The 24,874-nt window shown below is 48.7% G+C and overlaps 1 protein-coding gene across 1 annotated transcript in view; it reads left to right on the top strand.

Moving 5' to 3' along the window:
- MDGA1 (MAM domain containing glycosylphosphatidylinositol anchor 1) overlaps nt 1–24,874 on the top strand; it is a 145,297-nt gene that overhangs the window by 95,991 nt on the left and 24,432 nt on the right. Inside the window, exons 10-12 of the mRNA XM_059835659.1 lie at nt 138–289; nt 17,564–17,741; nt 18,839–18,862. Coding sequence (XP_059691642.1) covers nt 138–289; nt 17,564–17,741; nt 18,839–18,862 — 354 coding nt within the window. The remainder of the gene's footprint in view (nt 1–137; nt 290–17,563; nt 17,742–18,838; nt 18,863–24,874) is intronic.

Here is a 24,874-nt window from a genome sequence, read left to right on the forward strand (position 1 = left end):
TCCGTCAGGTTAAAGGCAAGTGGATGAGCTGGGTGAGGGGAGCTCTTCCACTCTCACCACATCTCTTTGTAATTTATGTTCCCCTTGATCCCACTCTTTTACTTTCCTCCCTCTTTTTTTTTTTTTTTCCCCTCCAGCAAAAGCTTACAGCCCAGAGTTTTACTATGACACTCCCAACCCCACCTTGAGCCAGAAGCAATCCAAGAATTACTCTTACGTCTTGCAGTGGACACAGAAGGAGCCCGATGCTGTGGATCCCATCCTCAAGTACCGCCTGGAAGTCCAGCAGGTAAGGTCTGCTCTTCTGGAGCTTCAGCGCGTGCCCTTGGGAAGAGGACCTCCCAGGAGGCACTTACATCAATGTCTCTTTGCCGATTAAGAGCTGAAGGTGATGAAATCCCCAGATCTTGATGGTCTTGCACCCTCCCCAGTGAATGAAAGAGACAGGCCAAGTGCACAGCTCAGTCTTCATTTTTGCATCTGGTATCGGGTACGATCAAGGGCTTTCAAAGTTCTTCTGCTTCCCATGGGACTGTTCATGCTCAGTGTTTTGAATGGGGTTTTAATGTGAACAAAACCTCACAGTCATTAGTAAGTATTGTAGATTTTATAGGCCAAAGACTCAAGCGAGTGGAATTCCACCCTCCTCGCTCATATGAAATAAGGGGAATAAACTGAAGAGCTCTCCAGGCAGGAACTGCAGGAAGAAGTCATTGGCTGTTTGTGTTGCAGAAGGGCTTTCATACTGTCACAGTAATGAAGCTATTTGGACTATATAAACTCTGCAGGGGAAGAGAAGTGGGTTTCAAGGTTTCTGAGTCTGAAGAGAAATCATACCAGAGGAGGGGGAGGAAGAACTGAGGGAAATCTGAAGAGATCACTGGTTGGAGAAGGTTAGAGAAAAGAGTCTGATGGTTTTAAAGAGCACATTTACATAGCAGGGTTGCCAGGTACTTTCATCCACGCTCAAAGTGCCTGCGTTCAACATTTTTTAAAAAAGAAGACACTTAAAATTGGTGGTTCTTGCCATTCAGTGGTAGCTTGGAAGCAAAGGCATTTTGCAAGGAAAACTTTGTTTACTGTAGGTAGAAAACAAAATAATTAAAAAGATCCAAGTGTCTCTTTCCTCTATTTCTGCACAGTAGGCTCCAGTTTTAAGTCTCTGTTTGATTGTGAGCTCTCTGGGGTGGGACAGCCTTTGTTTGTTACTCAAACCACACAGAGCACATTGTCAGTGCTTAATAATAATACAGAACACAGGGGAGCCTCTAATAATGAAGGCAGTTTGTCATAGTACCCCTTCCCTCTTAGCTGAGTTTCACTATTATCAGCACTGCAACTCAGTGAACTAATTTGTGATTTTTATCCTTCCCCAGTGATGTTGAGGTTTTTTCCTTTTGCACAGTGCCTGAAAGTAATCTTGGATCTGTTCCTCTTTGAGCTCCTACTGAAAGGGATCAAGAAAGGGAAAATCACATTTCTGCTTTAAGTTATGACATGAAGGAAGCTGACTACCCATGAAAATTTAACTCCCCCTGGTTTTGTTCGTACCCCATCGGTTACTGCTCTCAATGTTTCTTTTGCAGCATCGCCACATAGTTGTGGCTATTGAGTGGTGTGTTTTAGAGGAGTGTTGTGCCATGGCCCTGCTGTAGCTGAGTTTCATGTAAAGGTGGGCTCTTCAAAATGGCTACAGATGCCATCATAGTGGTCTGGGTCTGAATAAGGGAGGGCAGAGCGAGGAGGAAGCAGGGGAGATTTGTTCCCACTTCTGTCAAGCACAAGCAGAAAACGCTCTGGAAAAGGCCTTCATGGTATTGCCTCCTCCTAGCCCTCCTCCAATGAAGACACTTGCATTTCTTAGTGAGGTCTCCACCTCCATGTGCCATACTGAGGTCTCACTGAGCATTTTTCATTGCCTTGTCCCAGAGGACCACATCCCCTCTTGTCTCCAGCTTGCCTCTTCCCAGAGCTGCCTCTGTGCTCCTGTCTTGCCTTTCTGGTGTTCGCCCCTCAATGTCTCACCTGGGCTCCAAGCAGCGTTGTGACACCTCCTGACCTTTCACTCCTTCCCTTGCACCGTCACCCTCTTCCACAGCCAGGCTTTGCTGCATTGTCACACCTTTTTCTCTGTGCTGGGGAGCCTGGGCTAAGCTTCATGTCCTGCTCTTCCATCACTGGACTGCAGAACATGGGGACACTACTGAATATAACTGTGAAAAGCTCAAAAGCTTAAAAGCGTTGCTGACTGGAGAGCTCTTAAGAAAGGGGATTTGTCTGCCTGAACAAGGAGCTGCTGCTTGCCTGTGTGCCCTCCTCACTGGATACGCTGTCTTCCAGGCACTAGCTGTGGTGGCACAAAAATCCTCCTAGAGAGCTAGGATTGAAGTGGAATATTCTCCTCAGATAAAACGGGCCTTACATGCAGCCAGTCATGACTGATTTATTGCCAGCATCAAGCTGATGAAAGCTTACCCCACCAGCCAGCCCCCCTTCTCCTCCAGCCCTTCGAGCTCCTCAGCCTCAGTGGTCAGTTGCAGGTGCTCTTCAGCATCTTAAGGATGAAGGGACAGCAGTAGCAGCATGCAGTCTCAGGGTGGGGAGGGGCTGTCTGGGAGATGTTAACTCTTGCTGAGCTGGAATCCAAAGGGCAGCCAGTTGGGATGCCCACTGGTTGTAAAACGCTTTGCTGGTTTTCATTTTGCTCTCCCCAGTTTGTATGAAGAGCTCTGGGCATGTAGTATGAAGATCCCTAAGTAACAGGATGCTTTGCAAGGCACCTGGGAACCCTTGAATTAAATCTGCTTGCTGCAGCTGCTGAAAATGGGGCTGGCTGAGAGTGAAAGTGCAGTTTATTAATTGGTTGGTGCTGTGGCTCCTCCAACTCTTCCTGTTCAACAGCTTCCAAGGGCTGGTTGGGCATTCCTGGGGGGATTGCGAGCAGTCTGGGGGAATTCGGTTTCCTACGCGATGCATAGGGGCTCCCAGCAAGACAGGCAGGTGCATTTCCACAGGAGCTGATTGTTCCCGGTGCTGCGGAGCAGGCTGAGCAGCACAGCAGACGTACCAGTTCCAGTAGAATAAGAATTAACCTCTGATTAAAACCAAATAAACAGTCTGACAGCTTGGAGCCACTGACCCAGGCAAAGCGCATACGATAGCAACATGGAGCCAGCTTCTTGTAAAGCCTCTGTTGTATGTCTTGGCAAATAGGCTGTTACTTCCCGGAGTGCATTGGTCAGGCGGGCTTAGGCAGTTGCACTGTTTTGAGTGGCAATTCAGAAGGGAAAACATCCCCACTGAGGAACAGCAGGAGCCTCACAGATCTCTGTCCTGATGGCTTGGGAGGTTTTTCCTTTGTTGCTCCAAGCAACCGATCCAAATGCCGACCACCTTACTTCACCTTAGCCAGTGAACTTAATGAGTTCGCAGCCTTGGGTGGTTTGATTGTGGGCAGATGCCAGGAGGCTTTGGGGTATTTGTTTGGTCAGCTTTTTTTCTTCCATGTATTCTTGTAGCATAGAAAGGCGCTGAGGCACTGCTCTCCAACTGAAAATGTTTTTCATTGTTTGGGGATTCAAAGCAGCCTCCCCAAACCAGATCTTTGCTTAAAAAATAAAAAGCCTTTTAAGTTGCTTGTTTCTCTCTGTGTATTTTATCCCCTCCCAGAGCTCTGTTCTAACATTAAAGAGAAATGAAAAGCCATCTAATATTGCAAGCAGGTTGCATCCTGGAGGAAAGATCTGAGCTGGGCTGGTGGTTACGGTTACAGGGGATAGTGGCAGAATTACTGTGCACTTAATGAGCTGGAACCCATCTGTGACCTGAGGCTGCAGGAGAAAGAGGAAGGAGAAGGTATTGGTGCAGTAGGGAAGTTTAATCTTCATTGTGCCCCTCAAGGAGACCTGAGGCTGCCATCTCCTCCATACCTCCTGATACGCAGGCTCTGGCTGGAACGGGGCTGGCTTAACACATTCCTGCCTTTCCCCTCCTCAGAGTAGGTTCAGCTCTACCTGCCAGACAGACCCCTGTAATTTGCACCGGGCCAAGCCCCAGACCCGTTTGCTAAATTAGCTCATTGGGTTGTCACTTCAGATTAATTCCTGTCAGGGAGACCGTCTTTAATGAGACTGGCCCTGTGCGATGCCTGGGTAATTGTACGGTCTCTCTTTGTTTGTACTTTCATCCCCTCCATGTTGGATAAACATCCCCTGCTGTCTACAAAACTCATCTGGGCTCTAGAGCCGGCTGCCACTTGCTTCATCAGCCAGCCAGAGCAGCATTAATGAGAGCTGCGGCAGCGGGGAGCCAGGCTCACCGTGTGGGGAGGTGACAGATAACAGAGCTGTTTGGACAGACATAGGACAGGGGCGTTAGCAGGAATTTAATGATTGTGATTAGAGCGGAAGGCTAACTTCACTGATGGCCATCGCAACGCAGCAGGAGAGGTTTTGTGCTGAGGCCCATGGGCTGCATATCTGTATCGCTTCATTTCTGCCTCTAAGTTGTTCTTTTGCTCTCCTCTGAGCCCACTTCAGCAGCGTCTGTCAACTGCTGTCTGTCTTTGGCTTCATCAGCGCACGGAGCTGGGTGCCCCTCAAGGGTGCACAGACCAGGGCAAGGATGTCTCTCGTTCTCTTCACGCACTAAGCAGGAGTGGTATTACTCAAAAGTGAGGATGAGCAAGCAGTGCACCAGCCCATAGTCTTTTACATAAACGCTTAGTTGAGAACACTGTCAACTCGCACCACTATGCTTCCCCCATTCATGGACCACCATGGTTTGATGAACCTACGTGCATGGCCCTTGGCACACGAACCAGCCTAGTGAAGTTGGATGTATCTTCCAATGCTTGTAAGCAACCCTGTAATAAAATAAACAGCTAGTTTGTGCAGGCAGGGTGGAACAAACTTCCAGAGCAAGCTAAACCACCCAGCTCTGTATTCATCAGGAGTGAGAACATCCATGCCAAAAGCTTGTCTCCTTCCATCTTCAGCAGTAGCCAGTGTCTGGAGAAGAGTATAAAACCAAGACAGACACATGCAGTATTGCTTTCTCTGCTTCTGGATATTATAAGCCCACTTGTTTGTTGGGCCCCAGGTTAGGAAAGGCTATGAACACAGAAAGGTGGTGTACTCAAGGGGGGGGTGTACTTGAGCAGTGGTGGCCCTAGCAGCAGCCCAGCCCTGTGCTCTGGGAGGTGAATGAAATCCTTTTTCTTCTGCAGACACAACCATGGCTTCAGGTGAAGCTTCTTGGGAAACGGAGCAGCCAGCGCCACGGGAGGTGGCCTGAGGGCTGCACCCCGCGGCCGGGGGGATGCCAAGGGCTAGGAAAGAAGGCAGCTCTGCGCAAGGCAGGCAGGGGTGACCGAACTTGCTTCACAAACCAAGGGTCTAACGTTTTGCTGGCTCCAGGGGATTACATGCTGTCTGGGCAACGCTGCCATCACCAAGGTAACCGCCTCACGCTGGGCTGCCGGCAGGCCTGGGTCCATAGCCCTCATCCTGAGGCTCTCTGGGGCACCATGCCGCCCATGGCCCCATCCTGTGCGTCCCCCCACTAATGCTGTGGTGGGGTGTTCAGCTGGGGGACGCTGCGGGAGCTGAGGAGGTGATACAATGGGGTTTTATGACAGCTTAGCTAAAAAAGCAGTCAGGGCTGTCCTCTAAACTCCTTTTCATACTAGCAGATAGAAAGCTTAAAGGATGGAGTTGTCACTTGTAAAGTGAGGATAGCCCTATCCCGCTCTCGATAAAATGTGGCCTGTGGTGCACTAGCCTGGTGTTACCTGGAAAAGTGAAAGGGCTTGTGGTGCCGTATCCACCAAGAAATCCTCTTGCTGAGAGGCTGCTTAATTAGGCATCCCAGTTTGATGCCCCAGTGTGGGACATAGACAGGGCACATGGAAAAGGGATGTGAGAGTCCTTTTTTCTTTCCTCCTCCCTGCTAGAGCATCGCAATCCCAGCCGGCTGCAGCAAGGAAGTGTGACTTCCCATGAAGCAGCAGATGGTGGCTCTGGCTGCACACGAGATGCTGCATGGATCAAAACACTTGTGGGGCACGACAAATGGCATATCCCTTTACTGGTCATCATTTCACCTGATATGGCTTGTGCTGGTCCTGTCTCACTGGTATTAGGACTGGGGACTGCAGTGACTTCGCCTCACCATGTTTGTGCAGGTCTGAATCTCAAAGCAGACCTTCTGTTGTAGGATGGCTTATAAGTCACACCTGCCAGAAAGCTTCTTTAGTCCTATCTTCTTTTCTGCCTACCTTGGCTGCCAGTTTGATGTCTGATCACAGACTGCTGTCATATGGGACAACATCAAATCAACGCAATTCCACCTACCTGCTGAGCCATCCTCTGTAGCAGGAAAAGGTGTTTCAGCTCTAACTCTCCCATCTCCCCCACTGATGCTCTTTTTTTCTTTATTATTTTATTTCAACTTTTGTTCAGGAAGTAAGAATAGGCAGATTACATTTGTGCTCTCAAGTCAATTGCCTTCAGTTGTGCTAGTGGCATATGTGATGCTGTGCAGAACTCAGCACTGAGGGAGGTGGAAAAGGATGCAGAAAGAAGCCAGCGTGTCAACAGGTGTGCTTGGTGGACGGTTCGAACAGCCATCATGATGCAAAGCCAGGGAAAGCAAGAGAAGGGAGAGGTGACACTGCCTTTTTAGGCTGCAAGAGGAGGAGAGGTTTGGGACATGCCGTGGAATTGAGTAGCAGCCACGTGCTGGTGGAAGGAGAGCTGGCTGATCAATAGCATTTGATGGACAAGCTGTGCTTGAAGCTTAATGAGATTTCTGTGTGGGACCTGGGGATAAAGCAGCAACTTTGCCACAGGCATTTGGTAGTGGAGAAGGCAGGATCCTGCCTCAGCTGTGCTCTCTGCTGCCTGAAAATGGGACACAAAGTCAGTCACTGCAGCTGACAACACGTTGAGCCATCTCTCTTTTCATCCCTAGCAATCTGTTATGGGGGATGATGTTCTAGAACAAGGTCCTCTCTACCTGTGCTATAAGGGAAGACTCCAACATCCAGCTGGATGTTGGGTGGGGATGGGAAAGAAGGATCTCTTTCCACATTTCATGTATATATTCTTTACTGGCTAAGTTGGCAACAGCAGAGCTTCCACCCACTGGAAAGGAAAAGAGTTTCCTCCTGGCCATTTTCACTGCAGGTGGAGGTGTCTGCCCAGCCACGGTTTTTGTTAGCCCTGTCAGACAGAGGATCAAGTGATTCCTACAAGGCTGTCCAGGGAAGTTCGATACAAGCCTGACCGGCACTGATGGGTCAGGTGAGTTCAGTGGAAATGGCTGCGAGCCGTGGGATGAGGTTTCCCCCTTAGGTCTGCCTAACATCTTCCAATGCTGCTATTGAAACTTCCCTTTGCCCATGAGAGCTTAGCAAATGATACCTAACTAATGAATTAGTCTGACTAATTATGTCTTTTTGCATTCACAAATTGCTCTTCGGTATGATTCATGGTTTTCCTGAGCTGGTTATCCCTGGTCCACTAATCATTTGCAATCAGTTAGTTGGGAAAATTGGTAATAAAAGTGGCGGCAGGTTCGTTATGCCTCATGGTACCACTTCTGTTCTCTGATTATCCCAAGTAAATAAGGTAATCTGCCCAAAACAGGGTAGCTGAAAGTTTTACAAGGTGGCTTGCCATTCATAAGGTGCCTTGCAGGAGAGATTTTGTCTTAACATTCACTTTTCATAAGCACTGCTCCTAATCCAATTCAAGTACTTGACTGTGCAAGAGAGAAAGCAGGATTTGTTTAGCTTTCCTAGTACGAGGGAATAATTACAAACAGGTTTCCCACTCTTAGCTCTGTTTGGAATAGTTACAGTGCCTGAGAAGAATAGTACAAATAATCTCTCTGGAAAGGCTCATATAATCTTAGAACACATCTAGTAGCAAAATCTCATTTATCTCTAGCTCCTAACACCACTGTTCAGTGCTCATTCAGGGTAAGGAGAATGTGAGAGAAGGTATAATCACATTCCCCCAACCAATATACCCCTCATATCAGCCTTGCAGGCCTGCGATGTTGTTTTCACACCATTGTGCTTGTTCCTATCCAGCAGGCTGTTGGCTTGTGTTTTACAAAGCTGAGCACAGGATGAAAAATGCTTGCCAGGTATGAAAGATAAAAGTGAGTCCTTTGTGTGCATTTCTTATCCACACTCCTTCGTGGCTTCAAGGGGTACGTGCTAGTTATTGAGTCTTTCTGAGAGTCCCTATCGATAGGCTGTGATGCAGCTTCCTCCCATTTACTCTGCTCATCTGTTGTTTTCAGTAGTCAGCCCATGTTCCTCCTACTGCTTCAGAGTCTTTTCTTCGTGCACCTTCTTCCCCTTCCCTGTTCCCCCTCCTATTTTCCACCTCTTCTTTCTTTTGTTTCTGTTTCCTGTTTTGGTGTTTTTGTTTTTGTTTTTTTTTTCTGGCTCTCACATCCTAGAACACGTTGGAGCTAAGAGGAGAGAGTGTGTGAAGGGGAAAGGGTTTGGAAGGGCAATGTAGTTAGTCTCTCCTGTAGCTAGTGACAAACAGGCAGGAGTAGGCACTAGATAGATGTTCTGACTGTGTTTCATAAAGAAATGAAACTTAAGCAGTCATGCTGCCAGTGCAGGCAGCATGGAGTAATGTGAAGGGCTTTGTGGCTTTCCCTGCATATGCTGAGCTGCCTGCCCCTTCTTTACTGGAGACAGGACTGCAAGTGCAGTTGCGTTAGAGGTGGCCATAGGCTCTGGAATGATACTTACCTGGGCTACGCAGAGCCTGCTTGATGTTTCTTCTTGGAGTCAGAAGAGCTGGCAGCATGGTGCATAAACACATGTGTGGGTCTGGCTGCAGGCAGTCCTGTCCAATGCAAGGAAATGGGTGGAAGAGGAGACTGTACCCACTGAGATTAGGGATGGGTATAAAGTTGAATCCAGTAAGGCACAAAACAGTGCCGATTTTCAGATGCGAGCCTCAAAAGAGACGGGAACCATTGCTCTGAGCAGGAGGGGGCTGTGAAGCAGCGTGAGGAATATTGTCCCTTATTCAGCTTATGCCTATGCTGCAGACGGAGAGGTGATTTCAGGCTCTGCAGTGCATAGTCAAGAACAGGCAGGATCTTGCAGCAGCAGTATAGAGCTTCCAGTCTGAACAGAAGGACCTCATGTGCCTTCAGGATCGAAGATATGTCTGTGAGACAGTAGGAGAGAGATAACAGGCGTAGCTAGACATACACGTAATCTGTCTAGCTCAGTACCAACCACAGTGTCACCAACACAGGCTCCTTGCACAGACTGGGGAGTACGTGGCTCTCCCTCCCTTCCCACCCATCATCAAATTCAAGTGCTAGTTTACCCTTTTCTTCTCCAGCTCCTGGGCTCCCCCTCCTCAGGACGTGCAGCTGTGCGATGCCCCAGTAAGCCCACAGCTCATGAGGTTGCCAGTCATGCTGTACCTCGGTTAAGGCTTTTACTTGACTGCCTCCCTGATAGAGTGAAGATTAGGTCTATTCTTCTTAGACCAGGGAACATATGCTAATAAAATACATATTGCTTTCTGATCAGCCCCTAATGAAAAACATTATTGAAGAGTGTGGAACAAGCACTTACAGTAATTCATGACAGCACCAATTTGGCTTCTCTGGGAAGCTGTAAACTGCTGCTCTCAGCACCTAATGAGGATGGGCAGCTGATTGCGTGTGCAAAAGGAAGAGAGGGAGACTGTCTCTTGGCTTAGGTGGCTCCAGCTGTCCTTGGTAGCTACTGAAGGTAGCAGCTGTTTCTCTCTTTGGAGCTGGGGATGTCTCAACCCAGAAAGGGAGCCTCCTGTTAAGGACAATTTAGGATAAAAAGCTTCCAGGACTCCTCGTTTAGACTGAATAATGGATTTTCTTTGTCCATCCACGCTTGCTTAACCCCCAGATCTGAACCTGTGTGCTTGACTGATGAACAACATAGGCATGAATTTCAGCTCACTGGTGTGCTTGTCTGGCAAATGCCAACTTCATGTTTGCAATGTGATTATTTGCTCTGGAAACCCCTAATGAGTAATGGTTATCAAGCAAGGAAAATGAAATAAATCCAAGTTTAAACTTACTCTAGCCCTTTAATTGATGCTGTTAATGCTTGACATAATTTCCATTCAAGGTGGTAATGAAGTACTAACCCGGGAAAATGTTTTAATCCAGTCTGACAGGCACAGGAAGTTTGGTGAGAGATTATAAAGAAACATCACAGTGACTGTCTTTATATCCAAACCAAATTTCTCCACTGCCCAAAACTTACCCAAATGGCTTTTCCAGATGGCAGCTACCCTGTTGAGGGTGCAGGCATCTTCCCCGTGCCTGATAGCAGACAGTCAGATCAGCATCCCCTATTAGGGTTGTGCTGCTGAAATTTTGTGAAGCTGACACCAGGTTGGGAGGCAATGCCACCTCAGTGAAGGATCAGGATATCGTAAGGAAGATCTGAAAGACGGAAACTGCTTGAGTGGTTCAGGTGGGATGAAATGCAGCAGTACAAATGCAAGGTCATGCATGTGCAGAGTGCAATCAGAGGAATCTGCTACAGGCTGGGAGCTCATCAGTGGGAAATGACTGAAGTGGAGGAATGATGTGGGTGAGTGAGTTTACTTCAAGGAGCTGTTGGTAAGATGCAGATGTGAGAAAGGGTAAATGTACTCCTAGGTGAAGCCTGAAGTACTTCCAGGCAAGGTGGAAAAGTGCTACTGCATCCTATACGCAGGGCTGGGATACCCACCTCCAGCAAGTGGGATCGTGCAGAAAAGGATTATAGAGTAGATCAGGGAAATTGAAAGTCTGTGTTACAAGAGGAGGCACAGAGTGCTCAGCTTGTTTAGCCTACCAAAGCAAAGGCTGAGAGGGGGTGTGATTGCTGTCTATAAAAACATCAGGGGGTCAAGCAGCAGGGAGGGAAAAGAGCTGTTTAAGCTAAAGGACAATATTGGCACAAGATCAACTGGGTGCAAGCTGCCTGTGAATAAATTCAGTCTGGAAATGAGAACATTAGGGCAGTCAGGCTCTGGAACAGTTGTCCAGTGGGAGGAGCAGGCCAAACAGGAATGGCTTTTAAGATGGGATGTGGTGCATTCAGAAAATGAATAAGCAGAGGTAACCCCTGTGGTGACAGGGGACTGGACTCTTGTCAGCCAGGAGTGTACTTCCCCTGCTGTGGCCCTGAATGTGGCCGTGCTTTTCCCTTCTCTGAACTCCTGGAGGATAGGAGGGGACTGTCAGTGCAGAAGGGTTTTATCCCTCTGCCAAAATACAGAGAGCAAGAATCAAATCTGTGGTGTTCAATTGCAATGTCAAAGGCAAACCACCTTCCTCTGCTTCCTGTGGTGCCAAGATGACTTCAAGGACCAGAATCTCAATCCATTGCTGTGTCAGAAAGTCCATGGGAAGAAGCAGGAGAGAAGGGTCAGATTCATGGCACGTTTTTCCATCATTGTGGAAAATATTGGAGCCTCATGTTCAGGAGAGCTTCCTAAAATTCCCTGTCCCCACCTCCATCCTGCTCCTGTTTCTAAGCATTTTTCATTCCTCTTTTCCCAAGGAATTTGCAACGATCTTATTTCCACCTGTGGAACTCATCTCCTGGGCTCTGATTCTCCAGCAATGGAGAATGCGTCTGGACCTTGGATAATTTGTTCTCAATCTTTGACACTGTAAACTCTGACACACATAAATCCTGTCACCATCTTTTCCTTTTTTTTTTTTTTTAACTTTAAGAAATCCATGGCATCTAAGCACTTTGAAGTTACCTCTCTGCAAGGCATCCTGTAGCTTTGGAGGTGCAGATAGGGCAGAAATTGAGGGCAAGTAATGTCAGCTGAGGTAGCAGGGTATTTTGCATTGCAAAGCCTTGTATTCATCCCAGGAGTTGTCACTAGTGCCATAATAAAGTTCAGCCCCTTTCAGTCCCTAGGATGGGGTGCTTGGGAGTATCTTTCCTGGTTGTCACCAGTTTAAGGCCACAGACACTGCCAGTCCCATCATGTTGAGGGTGATGGTATGATTGTTTCTGGTCTTTGTGAACGACACCTCCTTGAAAGGGAGCAGCTGTGTCTTAGCTGGATTTTTTTGGGATGAGTTCATGGCAGTCGCAGCCACAGGGGAAATCTGATATGAGATGGTGCCTGCAGCCCCCTAGGACAGAGCTATGTAATGTGTCCAAGACTGTTGGCAAACAGGCTGAACTGGTAAAAATGGGAGGCTCTTTCACATCCTGAGTGGTATTGCCTGTTAGAGGAAAAGCGCCCTTCCGCTGCTGTCACCTTCTTCAGGCCCCTAGACCATACTAAACTGGGATGTCTGTGCCTGATGAGAGACTGGGCAGCTTGGCTGAGACTGTCTGTTCTCCTGGGCGTGAGAGACGTGGATGCCTTTGCACCTACTGCTGCCAGGGTGCTGAGCTTTGAAGACCACCTTAATCGCTGGTTGCTTGAGGAGTGCAGCCCACCAGCTGCATGGGCAGTTGAAGATTATTTTGTCCACATTATTGCCCCGTGGTCCTTTCAAACCTATTTGAGATACTTGTGCTTCCTGCACCACCAGGCTCCCCACGGCTCCTGGTCCTGTGCACGTCTGCTCTCCAGAGTGTCCTGACTCTCACAGATGAGAGAGGAGGGCTGGGGTGGGGGGCACTCAGCCTAACGCCCCACCTGCACGCATGCCAGAGACGGCATCTGTCTGTTGTGCTCCTCTGCAGAGCTGTATGGGGAGCAAGGAAGAGTCTGTAGGAGGGAGGGAGCCTGTGTGCGAGGCTGCTGTGCCACACCAGCCTGCCTTTGTCTGCCGTCTCCTCTCCCTTCCGAGAGGTCAGCACAGCTGGGGATGGGAGCTTTCCCAGTGCCCCACATTTGCAGTTAGCTGGTAAGGATGGAGTGGGAGTGCAGGCAGCCACCCCTGTCTTGTTTGTGCTGCAGGAAGGAGCAGCTGGGGGAATTTGAATGAGGCTGAGAAAAAAGGGAGAGAGAGTGAGCGTGTGTGGAAAGGATTTGGAGGGGAGATACTGGAAAGCACAGCTAGCACTCGTGCCCTGAGCTGAGAAGTTGCTGAAGAAGCGGGACAAGTAAGGAGAGCGTGGCAGGAGTGAATAGCAATGCTGGGAAGCTGGATGCCCGCAGAGCAGTTCCTTTGCTCCGATCAGCTTGTTGGGGAATCTGCATGATTTTTATTTATGTTTTTCTAGCTGGTGTTTGCAACAATTCCCTGGGGCTTGCTGATGAAACAGGTTTTCTTTCTAATTTCTCCTTCAAACAAGCATGCAGCTGCTTAATATGCAGCTGGTTGTGAGACCACACGCGTGGCTACGCAGGTCACACCAAGTCCCAGCACAGGTAGGTTATCGTGGTCTTGTGAATCTGTGGTGCAGTTTATTGAGCCGGACTGCAATATTAACTATTGACAGATGTGATTATTAATATACTTTGGCTTTATTATGTCTGTTAGCTGTTATGTACCTGGTTTAAACATCATTCGGTCTGAAAACAAGATCCTTTTTCCTTTAATAGCCTGCATAAACAGAAAACGTAGCGGTGGCGGTGTCATACTTTGGACCCCCCTGCTGTGAAAGTGTCCCAGCTGGGATGGAAGCAGGGGACAGGGGTAGTGCGGCATCCTGTTTTTCAATCTGAGGCTCTTGGTGTGCGTTCCTGGACCATGAGCCAGCTCGGCTGGCCACAGTGGGTCAAGCACCCTCTAAACATCATGAGCCAGCTCAAATGATAATATGGGGCACTGGGCAGACAATACCTACCAACAGAATGTGATGGTGAGGAATGAGAAAGGACAGACCTAGTTTGCAGGTCCCAGAAGCTTGATGGCTAAATACATATGAGCATGTGAGTGTGCTCTCCCTTGGTTGCTAATACTGCTTACAAGTGACAGGGGAAAGGGACAGGTTGCACATGGTGCATGTGAATACATACGTCCCATGCGGGGCTGATTTTGCCCTTTGTAAGGTGTTTTTAGTGAATCCATTCTGCGAGAACATTCTCCCCTCTGCAGTCTGTGTGATATTCACAGCCAGCTGGTAGAAACTGTGGGTTTGTTTGTTTTTTCCCTTGCCATCCCCTCTCTCTCATTATTGGAAATGAAGGGAGGTGAAGGCAGAGATGAGGCTGTGCATTGTGCTGTGCTCTTGTTCTGGCCCCGGTGGCAGCATCCCGAGCCTGGTGATGAATGAGTTTGTTGCGTGAGATCCTCCACTGAGGCTTCAGCATCTCTAATAAGGTGGCCAGCGTTTCACTATCCTCTGCGCCTGCCTCTGCTTTATTAACTGCACCGCAGCAATATTAAGCTGGAGCACTGGGCCAGCATGATCAGAAGGAGGAAAGAGGCTGAGGAGGGGGTGGAGGGAAGAAGATACCAGGGTAGCATGGGAGAAGAGCGCGCACGGAGCAGGAGAACGAGGGCAGCGGTGGGCAGTTGAAAAGGATTAAAAAAGGGGTTGCCGCTGCACTGATGCATGCAGCTCTGCACAGACCTGCTGCTGGCAATCAGGGAGGCAAAGGATGTTTAGGGAGTGGGAGGCAGAGCCAGACCTTGGCCTTAATATCTGTGTCTGCTGGACCTGTGCTAGTGACTGTAAGTCGGCACTGCTCTGTGTGCACAGAGCAAGCAGCTGGCTGGAGCTGTCCCCTTTTTCTCCCTTGCACTAATTTCATGCCCTTTAAACTGTGCTGGCAGCACACCCGGCTCTTTCTCCTGACTGCTGCAGCTAGCCCAGGGGAGATGTTTGGCCCATGCTGCTTTTCATCCAGAAAAGCCAGTCTCCAAAGACGTCCCGGGCCACTTCTGTTGGGATGCCAGGACTGTAGGGACTGTAGTAAGAATGTGCGGAGGGCAGCCTTGCTGGCAGCCAGTTGCTGTGTCTGTCCAAGTTGCAGGTTGAATAGAGACAGGACATAGGCTGAGAGAAGAGTTGAGTCCGAAGTATTTGGTGGAGGGAAAAGACCCTTGAAAAACTTTTCATCTATGCTTCAAGAAGAGGTACGTGCCAGGCCCTGGCTGTGCCTTTCCCATTACCTAGTGATCCAGGTCTCTCCTGGGAAACAGGACAATTGCGACCCATGGGGGGCATATGTGCCTTTATGAATTTCTGTTTCACAGCCAAACCTGGGTGGCAGCCAGGTATTTATTTGGTTAAACCCACGTGCCCCTGAGGATAGACTCAACTGGGGGATCTCTAGAGCTTTGCAGTCCAGACTGGAGGCTGATTTCTCAGTTTGTCCTGGATTAGGTGGTGTGGGAGAGTAAGTGATTTCACATTGCTCCCAGAGGCTTTAGATACCCAAATTCCACATAACTCCCAGCTGAGGTGGAATTTGCACTGTCTGAACCTCACCCTCAGGCTTCTCTCTGACTCTCCATTTTGTTTCTCTTCTAAAGGTTATGTCTAGACGAGGGAAATGGCTCCTGACCTCCTCCTATTTGCTTAGCTGCCTTTTGCCAGTGCCCCGGCCCATGGCAGCCTTCGGGCGGGAGCTGCCACCAGCCCCCCCAGTCAGGCTCTGCTCCCCAAAAAGCTCCATGCCAGGAGCCGTGCCACTCCAGCCTCCTGCTTCTGGCTTGTGACCCCTCTTCTGCTCCCAGATAATTGGGGGTCTGGTGCGAATGATTGCAGGTGAGGTCCCTGCCGCTTGGAGCCAGCTCCACTCTTGCTTGGCAGAGCGGCAGTGGGGAGGGCTGGCAGATGTGAGGGCTGAGCACTAGGCATGCCGGTTGGATCAGTACCCAGCTTGCGTGCATGCAGATGGGGCGTTGTTGATATGAATGGATCCTGGCAGCATCCCGGTGCCAAGTTCATGCCTGCTTCCCAGAGGCAGTGCCCTGGTCCTGCCCACTGGGACTGCTCCCAGGTGCCTCGTGGGAAGGCACCAAGCTGGGGGAAGGCACCAGAGCAGTTCCTAGCCCTCTGACTCATCTTGCCCAGGGGAGGAGGAGGTGGAAAAGGGTGCAGAAAGCAGTTCCTCAAGCAACTTGTACCCTGATCTGTTTAGGTACAAACGTTTCTTTCAGGTGCAATCTATAAGGCAGGTACAAAGTTGTTCACTGTGAGAACCACATGCAGCCACAGGTTCCCAGGGGCCAGTCCCTGCCCTGACATGGTACCATGGCAGGATCTGGTCCAGCCCTGCCCCTTCGCTTGGGAGCACCATCCAACCTGTGGGCAGATCAACTCAGGTGAGGAGGTGGGTCCTGGCCATGTTGGAAATGAACAGCACTCTGGCATGGGAAGCTCTCCAGTGGCAGCCATTTCTTCTGAGTTTGAACTGAGGGTTGTGTACGTTAGGGTTGGAGGTAGGTAGAGGAGGGATTGCATGTGCCTGTTTTTACCAAGCACCACATCTGCATTTCTCCCCGACCTGCCTTGCTGATGGCCTTCGCTCCTGCTGTGTCCTCCTTCCATCTTCTTGCCCCATACTCTCCACACTGACAGATTCGCTGTAAACCTTCCTCCCTGCATCCCTGTTCCAGTCATCCTGTAGCTTTAGAGTTAATGACGAACACTGAGCCTGCCTATCAGGAGACTTGTCTGCAATGGAACCTGTCAGCCTGGAGGATATATCAAAGGCAGGGGGAGGCTTAGTGTCTGGGACAGTGAACACTGGGCCATGGAAAGCCCTGCCAAAGGTCTTTTTACCAGGACCAGCATCCCCAATAACATATCAGGACCAAATTGTGCCACGAGGATCCAGGCACTGCACAGCAACAGGCAGGAAATTGTATCTTCACAATGCAATCCTTGTTCTTGTCCTTCCCCTGCCAAGCAAGCGTGACTGTGGCAGAGAAGTTTCACTGACACATAATTCATCATTTTTAGTGGTGGTTTTGACAACGGTATTTTTCCCATTGTTTTCTTGAAACTTCCCTGCTGCCTTAACAGGCTGAACAATGTGCATGCTGGTATGGCTAGCATGGTTCAGGTCCTTCCTTAGTGGGCACCAGAGAAAGAGGGGGGCCCATGGATGACTCCAGAGGACCGCTGACTTGAACTAGACCCCTTGCTCTGGTCTGCGGAGGTGGCATGGGCTAGGGCTCAAGGGTGAATCCTATAGAAGGATGATGAGGAAGCATGGAAGTAGGCAGGTCCCAATGTAATGCAGCAGGACCCAGGCAGCAACTGAATGAATTTTGCAGCAGTGATTGTGAAGGGTATCTTGGCAAAATGCCATGCTGAGTGTGCACAGGACCTTGGTGCACTAATGGAGGTGAATTGGGTTCATTCCTCCTCTCTTGGAGACATTGGCTCTGACACACAGTTGCTCCAGGGCCTGTTCAAGTTGTCCCCTGGGTCAGGAGGACCCAAAGGCTTTCCTTCAGGGAGAGCTCAGGCTCCTGATCACTGTACTGTACCAGGGCTGGGAATTTTCGAACCAATTCTGCATGAAGATCTCATTGATAAATCAGGTGTACTTGTCTGTATAGGAAGAGGAGGAATAGGGTGTTAGATGGTGGATAGGATCCCTCAGGTTTGCAGTTTCAGGATTTTCGTAATGCTGTGGGTTCTTTTTCTATGCAGCTGGCTCAGAGAAACACCATCCAAACCTTCATTCCTGTGCAGAAAATGGAGAAAGGCCTGTTGCTGGAGCACATCTTGCCCAACCTGAAAGTGCCTCAGAGCTATGAAGTTCGCCTGACACCCATCACCAGCTTTGGGGCTGGGGATATGGCTGCCCGCATCATCCGGTACATGGAACGTAGGTGTCTCCTCCTCGGTCCTGGCTACGAGAGCAGGTCCGAGCCTCAGGCCTAGGAACATAGGCATGTGTAGACATTGTCTCCTGTGACCCTTGGGTGGATCTCTCTGCTCTATGGAGTTTTGATGGCATGGTGCTATCATATTTGGCCATATTTTGGCTGTTGCCATCAATGCAGAGCACTAGATAGACATTTCTGAGGGCCAATCTCCACTCATCCTTCACTCAGTATTTCTGACCTGCACTCCCTGATTTGTGGGCAGCAGAGCCCCAAAACCCCAGTCCCTGGTCAAGCCATGCTGCAGCCTCCTGTGGCACAATGGCATATTTTAGAGGACAACTGCTGGACACTGCTTATTAGCCACAGGCCCATAAAAGTAAGAGGATTTAGGATTTTGGGGAGCTTCAATTCTTTCCAGAGCTGAATGCACAGTTCCTTTCCTAACTAGTCGCTAGTAAACCTGTAGCTCTGTCCAATACCCTGAATCCCAGATCATCCCATTGATATACATTGACCATGCTTCTCTCCCCAGCATCCCAACAGCTCACAACTCTCCCCATTCTCACAACTTTATGATTTCTTTACTCCCCTCAGGAGTTTGGACCCTGTATTTCTGCAGAAAGTACAGATCCCCCTTCTCCTGTGTTTGCATGATTTCAAACAACCCTTTTGTCCCTTGGAGTGACAATGTGTCTGGTGTCCCCAGCATACCTGTTGTCTCAGACTTCCACAGTGTCTCAAACTGTTTTGATGTCCCCCTTAGACATCAAGCTTTAGTATCTAAGTAGGTGCTATCCCAGCGGGTGCTCCAGAAAGAAGCTGCTTGGGTTGCCAGAAGGGTTCCCCTGTGCAATCCCAGGAGCATCCCTTAGGTGGGGCTTTCTTAAGGTCTGTTGCTACTTGGATCAGAGAGGCAGCACCTTGCTCCATCACCAAGGCAGACACCAAGCACTGTTGTTCACAGGGATGCTGCTGGGAGATTTGTGCATCTATGACCTTCCTTGATGTGTTTGGTTTATTTTCAGACTTTGATTGTGATTTATGATTTGAGGGAGTACTAGCTGTTCTGACTTGTTTTTTCTGTTTCCTCTTCCAGCAATCAACTATCCCAACCCAACAGGTAAGCAACAAGACCTTTGTATTTGTGTTTTGAATGTAATGCATGTTAGTCAGGTGCTTCAGCAGTTCAGGAAAACCAAACAGCTGGAATACACAGCTGGCTTTGCCAAATCTTTTTCCCCAAAAGTGGATGAAATTGCATACACTAATGCTTCCAGTAAGTAATGCTATTTGTTGTACCTTGAGTTATTGCCAGGAGATATACACCAGAGATACACCTCCCACTCACACCTGATATCCCTGTGACTGGATAGGCTGTGATCTTGAACCTACCCTCCCTCTAACACTAGCAATCTGCATTCGGTGAGCAGGTTATTAATCGTTCCCCAAAATATCTGTGTTTAAGGAATGTATATCCCCCATCCTCTTCTGACCAGGAAAGATACCACTTGACATCTCTGCAGTCTGGTATGGAGCAGCCTCCAGCTCAGATCTGGTTCTTCTTGTAAACTCCTTGAGCACGGTCCGTTTCTTCTTTCACTCCAGTGTCATCACTGTTTACTTGCTAATTTACCTTCTAGTCATTTCTGCCAAGACACAGGCCCATCTTTATTGAGCACCCCGAGTTCCCATTGATTTTGAGAGCAGAATACACAACATCTCAGAACGAAGGTCTTTAACAAGAACATGATGGTGCCCATCAAGCATAAAAGAGGATTTCTAGTGTGCTGTAAGTAGTGATGGAGTGATCTTCAGGGGATGAAACAAAGTCCCTTTGCTTCGATTGTTGGATATAAGCCCAGGCAAAGCTCTTGGGCAGAGATGGGCAGACTACTTGCTGGTGTTCCATGGGGAGCAAGTGGTTCCATGTAGCTGTTTCCTTCTCCCTGTTTCCAGCTGCTGAGTCAGCATTCAGTCTTTTTGTGTATTACTCTGTATGTGTAGACAAGTGCTACTGCTGCACTGCAGGGTAGCAGTGAGAAGGAGAAGCCAGGATTAGGCAATGGCAGGCAGGAATCAGGGTATGGGGTTATCTTGTTAGGGCAGCCACAAGGTATTCACTCTTGCAAGTGCACAGTCTGAGGATGGTTTGATGAACTGTGCTCTGCCTGAGAGCAGGAGCTTCTTACAGAGTCAGAGGGATTTTGTGGTTTTAATTCCTGATTCCCTTTGCTTTGCTTTTCCCCACTTTCTAATCCTCTTTAAACATTCTCCATAGAAGACTCACTGGGAAACACTGAGCACATTGCCAGGCACCCAATCTAGAATGTGTCCCTCAGTACTCGCTGGAGGAGGCCAGCATCCCAGCCCGCAGGAGGAATTAACAAAATCTGTCCTTTTGACACTTGCTTTAACACTACATAAATCACTGGTAAAGCCAGCACAACTTCGGTCCTAGTTGTATCAATCTCTTGGGGTCTTTGTAAACTGAGCCTTCAGACTGCTCACCTTGGGTTGCTTTGGCAGCTTGATTGAGACCAGAACAACTGCATGGAATTTGTCTATGGTGGAGGATAACTCAGCCACGCTTGTTTTTTCATGTAGTAAAGCCAACACTTAGGGTTTGTCCTTGATACAAGTTACCCAGCCTGTGCTGGATATTGGGACCTCTGGGCTAGTCATCAGGGTCTTGCCCATGAGTTCACACCTTGAGATTGACTGCCTAAAGTTGCACGCACTACACTTGCTTTCAGAGTTGCCTGTTCCTTTCAGACCTGCTGCCAGAGAAATATGAGCCCAAAGGCTCTTAGCTCTGCCTCTGAGCCATAGCTCAGTTCCCAGACTCTCATCCCAGTAACATGGAAATCCGTGCTACTACCTCTTATTTTCACACTTCCCCTGTTACCACCACCCCCAGGGAAAAGGGTTGGGACAGGATTGTAAAGGTATCCTCACGGTAGGCTGGCCAGCCAAATTCTGGGAACAAACATTGAGAGCTCTCAAGTGAAAGGCAAAGATTAGATGATTAATGCCTCTGGCAGCCTGATCCAAGGGCATGCACAATGGTGATTAATTTGCAAACTCTAAGAGTCACTTAATACAATTATTTCTTCATGCATTTTCTCTCTCATCCTAATAAGATGTTAATGACATTGGGGCAGGCATGCATGTGGCATGGTTACAGAGCCAGGTACTGGGGTTATAAAGCAAAGCAAAGTAAAAGGAAAGCAAGTGAACAAAAGACATTGAGGATTTCAAATTTAGAGGTTAGCAGTAGGACTGACCATAACTCTTAAAAATCATCTAAAAAACAGAATTTATTTTTAAAAAACTGTCTTAGAATTACCTTAATTTTAAGGTATTACCTTAAAGATCTCTTAGAATAACTGATCATTTTAACGTCATGACTAAATTCCAGTGCTGGGGAATCTGCTCTGTCCTTCTTACCTCTCCTCTGCAATTTCATTTGGATATAGCCTTCACTTTCTAACCCAAACCCTGCAGTGCTGCCCTGCAAGCTATTCCAGCTCATCAGCAGTGGATGGTTTGGTTTCCCTGGTTCTAGCAGATGTAGCCTTGCAATCTTGGTGATGAGGGCATTAAGAAGCATAAGGGATTGCTGTCTTTTTTTTTCTCTTGGCCTGTGTGTCTTGCCCTTCCTGAGCAGCAACACTGTTTCTCATATATCTGCAGTCTGGCTGTGTGTGGGGCTGAAATCTTTTGGCATCATGGACAAGTACGGTGGGTGTTGATCAGTACCAGCTGCTGGTTGTTGTAGATTACCCTGGCTCATTGTTTACTGCCTAGTGCTTGTGTGTCCTGTCTCTGATAACACCTCATAGTCCAGAGGAATGGGAGCTTGTTGCCCCGGTATGAATGCATGGGAATGAGATGCGAGCCTGAGTTGGATTCCTCAAATCTGTGCCTATTCCTCAGGAATGTGTGTAACGCAAAGGTTAAAAAAGGTGACTGCCACCAATTCCTTGTATCGTAATGGCAAATAGGATTGTCTGGGCCATATTATCTCCTTGTCGCAGATGGATATATTACAGCAGATGGCAATCCAGTATGACCCAACCAGTTGATGTATTGTGAAGCTTTCTTCTACTACTGGTTATAAATGCTTTAGAAACATACCATGAAAAAGGCTGTTAAATGCTGTTTCTTAGATCCCAATGTAGTCTGAGGTCGCAACACAGTTTTCATTGTCTTCATCTTCTAGATGGGGACACTGATGTCCAGAGAGAAAGCAATAGCCTGTGGGTCATGCAGCAGGTCTGCAGCAGAGCTGAGGCTCGGAGCATGGTCCCTTGTGCTCCAAGTCAGTTTCAGTCATCAGACCACAACTAAATGATGAAGGCAATTTTAAGTGTGCTCCATCTGCTATTCACCCATAGTCTGCAGCTAGAATAGGATTATTATTTTTTGCATTCATCTGGCAGCCAGAATTTCAGGACCAGGGATGGCTTCCCCCTAAGGACTTGAAATGAAAACTTCTATTCTTTCTCAAGAAGGCAAGGCAACAAGAAATGCTAATAGCCACAGCAGAGGGTCTCTCCTCTGGGAATGCAGGGAGGTGTGCGTAACCGGGAGCAAACATTTCTGCACTTTGAGCTGCCGCCACTGCAAATCCTGCCAAGGAAATCTGTTTGGTGAAGACAGCGCTAACTCCAGCCTTTGAGGAACCAGCTCCCCTGCCACCTCCACCTCGCCTCTAACAATCCAGAGAACAACTTCTGTGTTCAATATTTAAATCCACTGTTTAATTTTTAAACAGGAAGCTTCTTTTGCACCGCAGTGCTGAGCCAGGATCCCTGGCAGATGGTGTGAGTCTGCAAGAAGGTTTTCTTCACACAGTCAAGGTCAACAGTTAGATCATCGCTGTGGCCTCTGAGACACAGCAGGTCATTTAAAGGTTTTCTTTTTGACTGGATCTGCCAGGTTTCTTGCTGATAACCATCCAGAGGTGACGTGCTGGTGGAGTCCCAAACCGAGCCGAACATCTCCTAGTTATTCTGGGCACCTCCACTTCTAGCCTGGAGAAATGCCAGAGCTTTGCCTTCCTGTGGCTTGTTTTAAGCCAAACGACCAGGAGTCAGAGCACTTGGGTTTTGTTTCCAGCTTTGGCACTGCCTTCTGTGACCTTAAATGTGTCTCTCTATACTTTTGTGTGTCTGTTTCCCCACGTGTAATGCAGGAGATACATAGAAAGAGGCATTGCTACCTCACAGAGATGTTAAGAAGCCTTGTTCATTAGTTGTTGCACAGTGCCTTGAGATCCCAAGCTAAGCAGAGGCAATGTGCTGTAGTTATAAACTCCCACACTGCAAATGGTGTTGCACATAAGCCTGATCATGTTTTGTTATCTGTGGTGCATAAGACCCTTCTCTATTTTATGCTCTCTGCTAGAAGTGTTGCTTTCTGGAAGTAGCTGCATGTGAGTGAGAGGAGAGGGTGGAGTCAGGACCCTGTTTTGGCATTAAAAGAGCTCTCTTCAGGCTTTTGAGTCTTCTCTGAGCAGTCTCATCCCATGGGTGCGTGGGGCTTCTTACAAACAAGGCACAGTAGTCTATCAGCTGGTAAGACCAGGCCTTGGCGCTAAGCTGGGAATACTGTCCTTAGTCCTCTTGTCTTGCACAGCTCTCTCTGATCTCTACCTAAGCTTGGGCTTTCTCCTTAATCTGCCTCTCCTTTGGTTTCTGTGCCTCGTCCTTTGTGGGTTTGCTCCCTCTCAATCAGTTGCCTGGCTGGCCTCTGTGTTACAGCTTGGAGCTCTGCTTTCCACCTGATATTCCCTGTTGAGGGAATTTTTTGCTGGAGAAAGGTGTCACCTTTCTCCTCTGAAGGTCCACATGCACAACAGGGACAGAGATGCAAACCATCCCAGTCCCTTTGAATGCAAAAGGACAGTCATGGTGGATCCTGCTGTGTAGAATAATGCCATTGTAAGAGAAAACTCGTGTCTTCTAACTGCACTTGGCAACCTGTGAGCTGGAGCCACACAAATGTTTGTCTTTGGTCTGATGGAGAGAAGCTGGGGTGTTAGACCAACACAGCAGTATCAGAAAGCTTGTGGGCTCCAACCCCTCCTCTGAGGACCAGTGGGTGTCTCTTGCAGCCATGAACTCCCTCCTCAGCCAGGAAAGCTGGGGAAGGACCCTTAAAAGCTGCTTTCTCACCCTTTACCCCCTCCATCTCCTTGTGCTAGGGGTGAAAGGGCCCCCCCAACCCACACAATTGCCCTGCCTCAGACCCTGCAGGCATCTGCCCCCTGATCCACTCCCTGCACCTCCCTTCTCCTTCAGCTCCAGCTGCCATGTGGCCCCCTGTGCTTGGCACTTTGGAGCAGTGGCTAATTTGGATTAGGATGCTAATTAGAAATGAGCGGATTGAACGAAAAGCACTTAGCCAGGGTTAATCAGCAGTTAAGTGGCCAGCCCAGCCGAGCTCCCTATGGCTGTGCTCAGCTCGCAGGAATGGCGTTTCCCGCTGAGCTCACACAAAACCCAGCTGCCTTGGCCTGCGAACTAAGCCCGTGGCTTGCAGCACAGTGCCCAACCTGTGGCCATGAAGACCTTTTTGTGGGCCACAGCAGGTGGCCACCTCCTCTTTTCTCACTGCTTTGGTGGGATTCTGGAGAGAGACAGGCAAGAAGGAGGAAAAACAGCATGGAGACCCCATTTCCCTGCCCCAGGGGTCTGCAGGCTTTTGATGTCTATTTGGATGACAGTCATTTTAATTTCCAAATGGGAGGGGATGGGGAGGGCCTTAGCTGCAGGGTAGGAACTGGGAGGTGCAACATCTCAGAGTCAAGATGCTGTTCATTTCATGAGTAGTGTTTCCTCTCTGGTACGTGATGGCAGATTTTGGTGTGCATGGTAGATGTGTGAAGCTCCTACCATCATAATGTGCCATGTCTAGAGCTTTTGGCCCTGGCACTGCAGAAAGATTTCCTTGCCCATCCCATTCCCCCATTGGCACCCAGCCCATAGGCTGCTGACCCTGCTCTGCCCTACATGTCCTGCCAGAGTCACCCATGCTAGGACAGAGAGCCTCCTGCACAGGAACCAGAGTAAACCACCACTGAAGATACAGGAATGCAGGAGCCTAAGTAGGCATTTGAGCTTCTCTT

The sequence above is a fragment of the Gavia stellata genome, chromosome 2 (assembly GCF_030936135.1).
Source record: "Gavia stellata isolate bGavSte3 chromosome 2, bGavSte3.hap2, whole genome shotgun sequence".
Classification (NCBI taxonomy): Eukaryota; Metazoa; Chordata; class Aves; order Gaviiformes; family Gaviidae; genus Gavia; species Gavia stellata.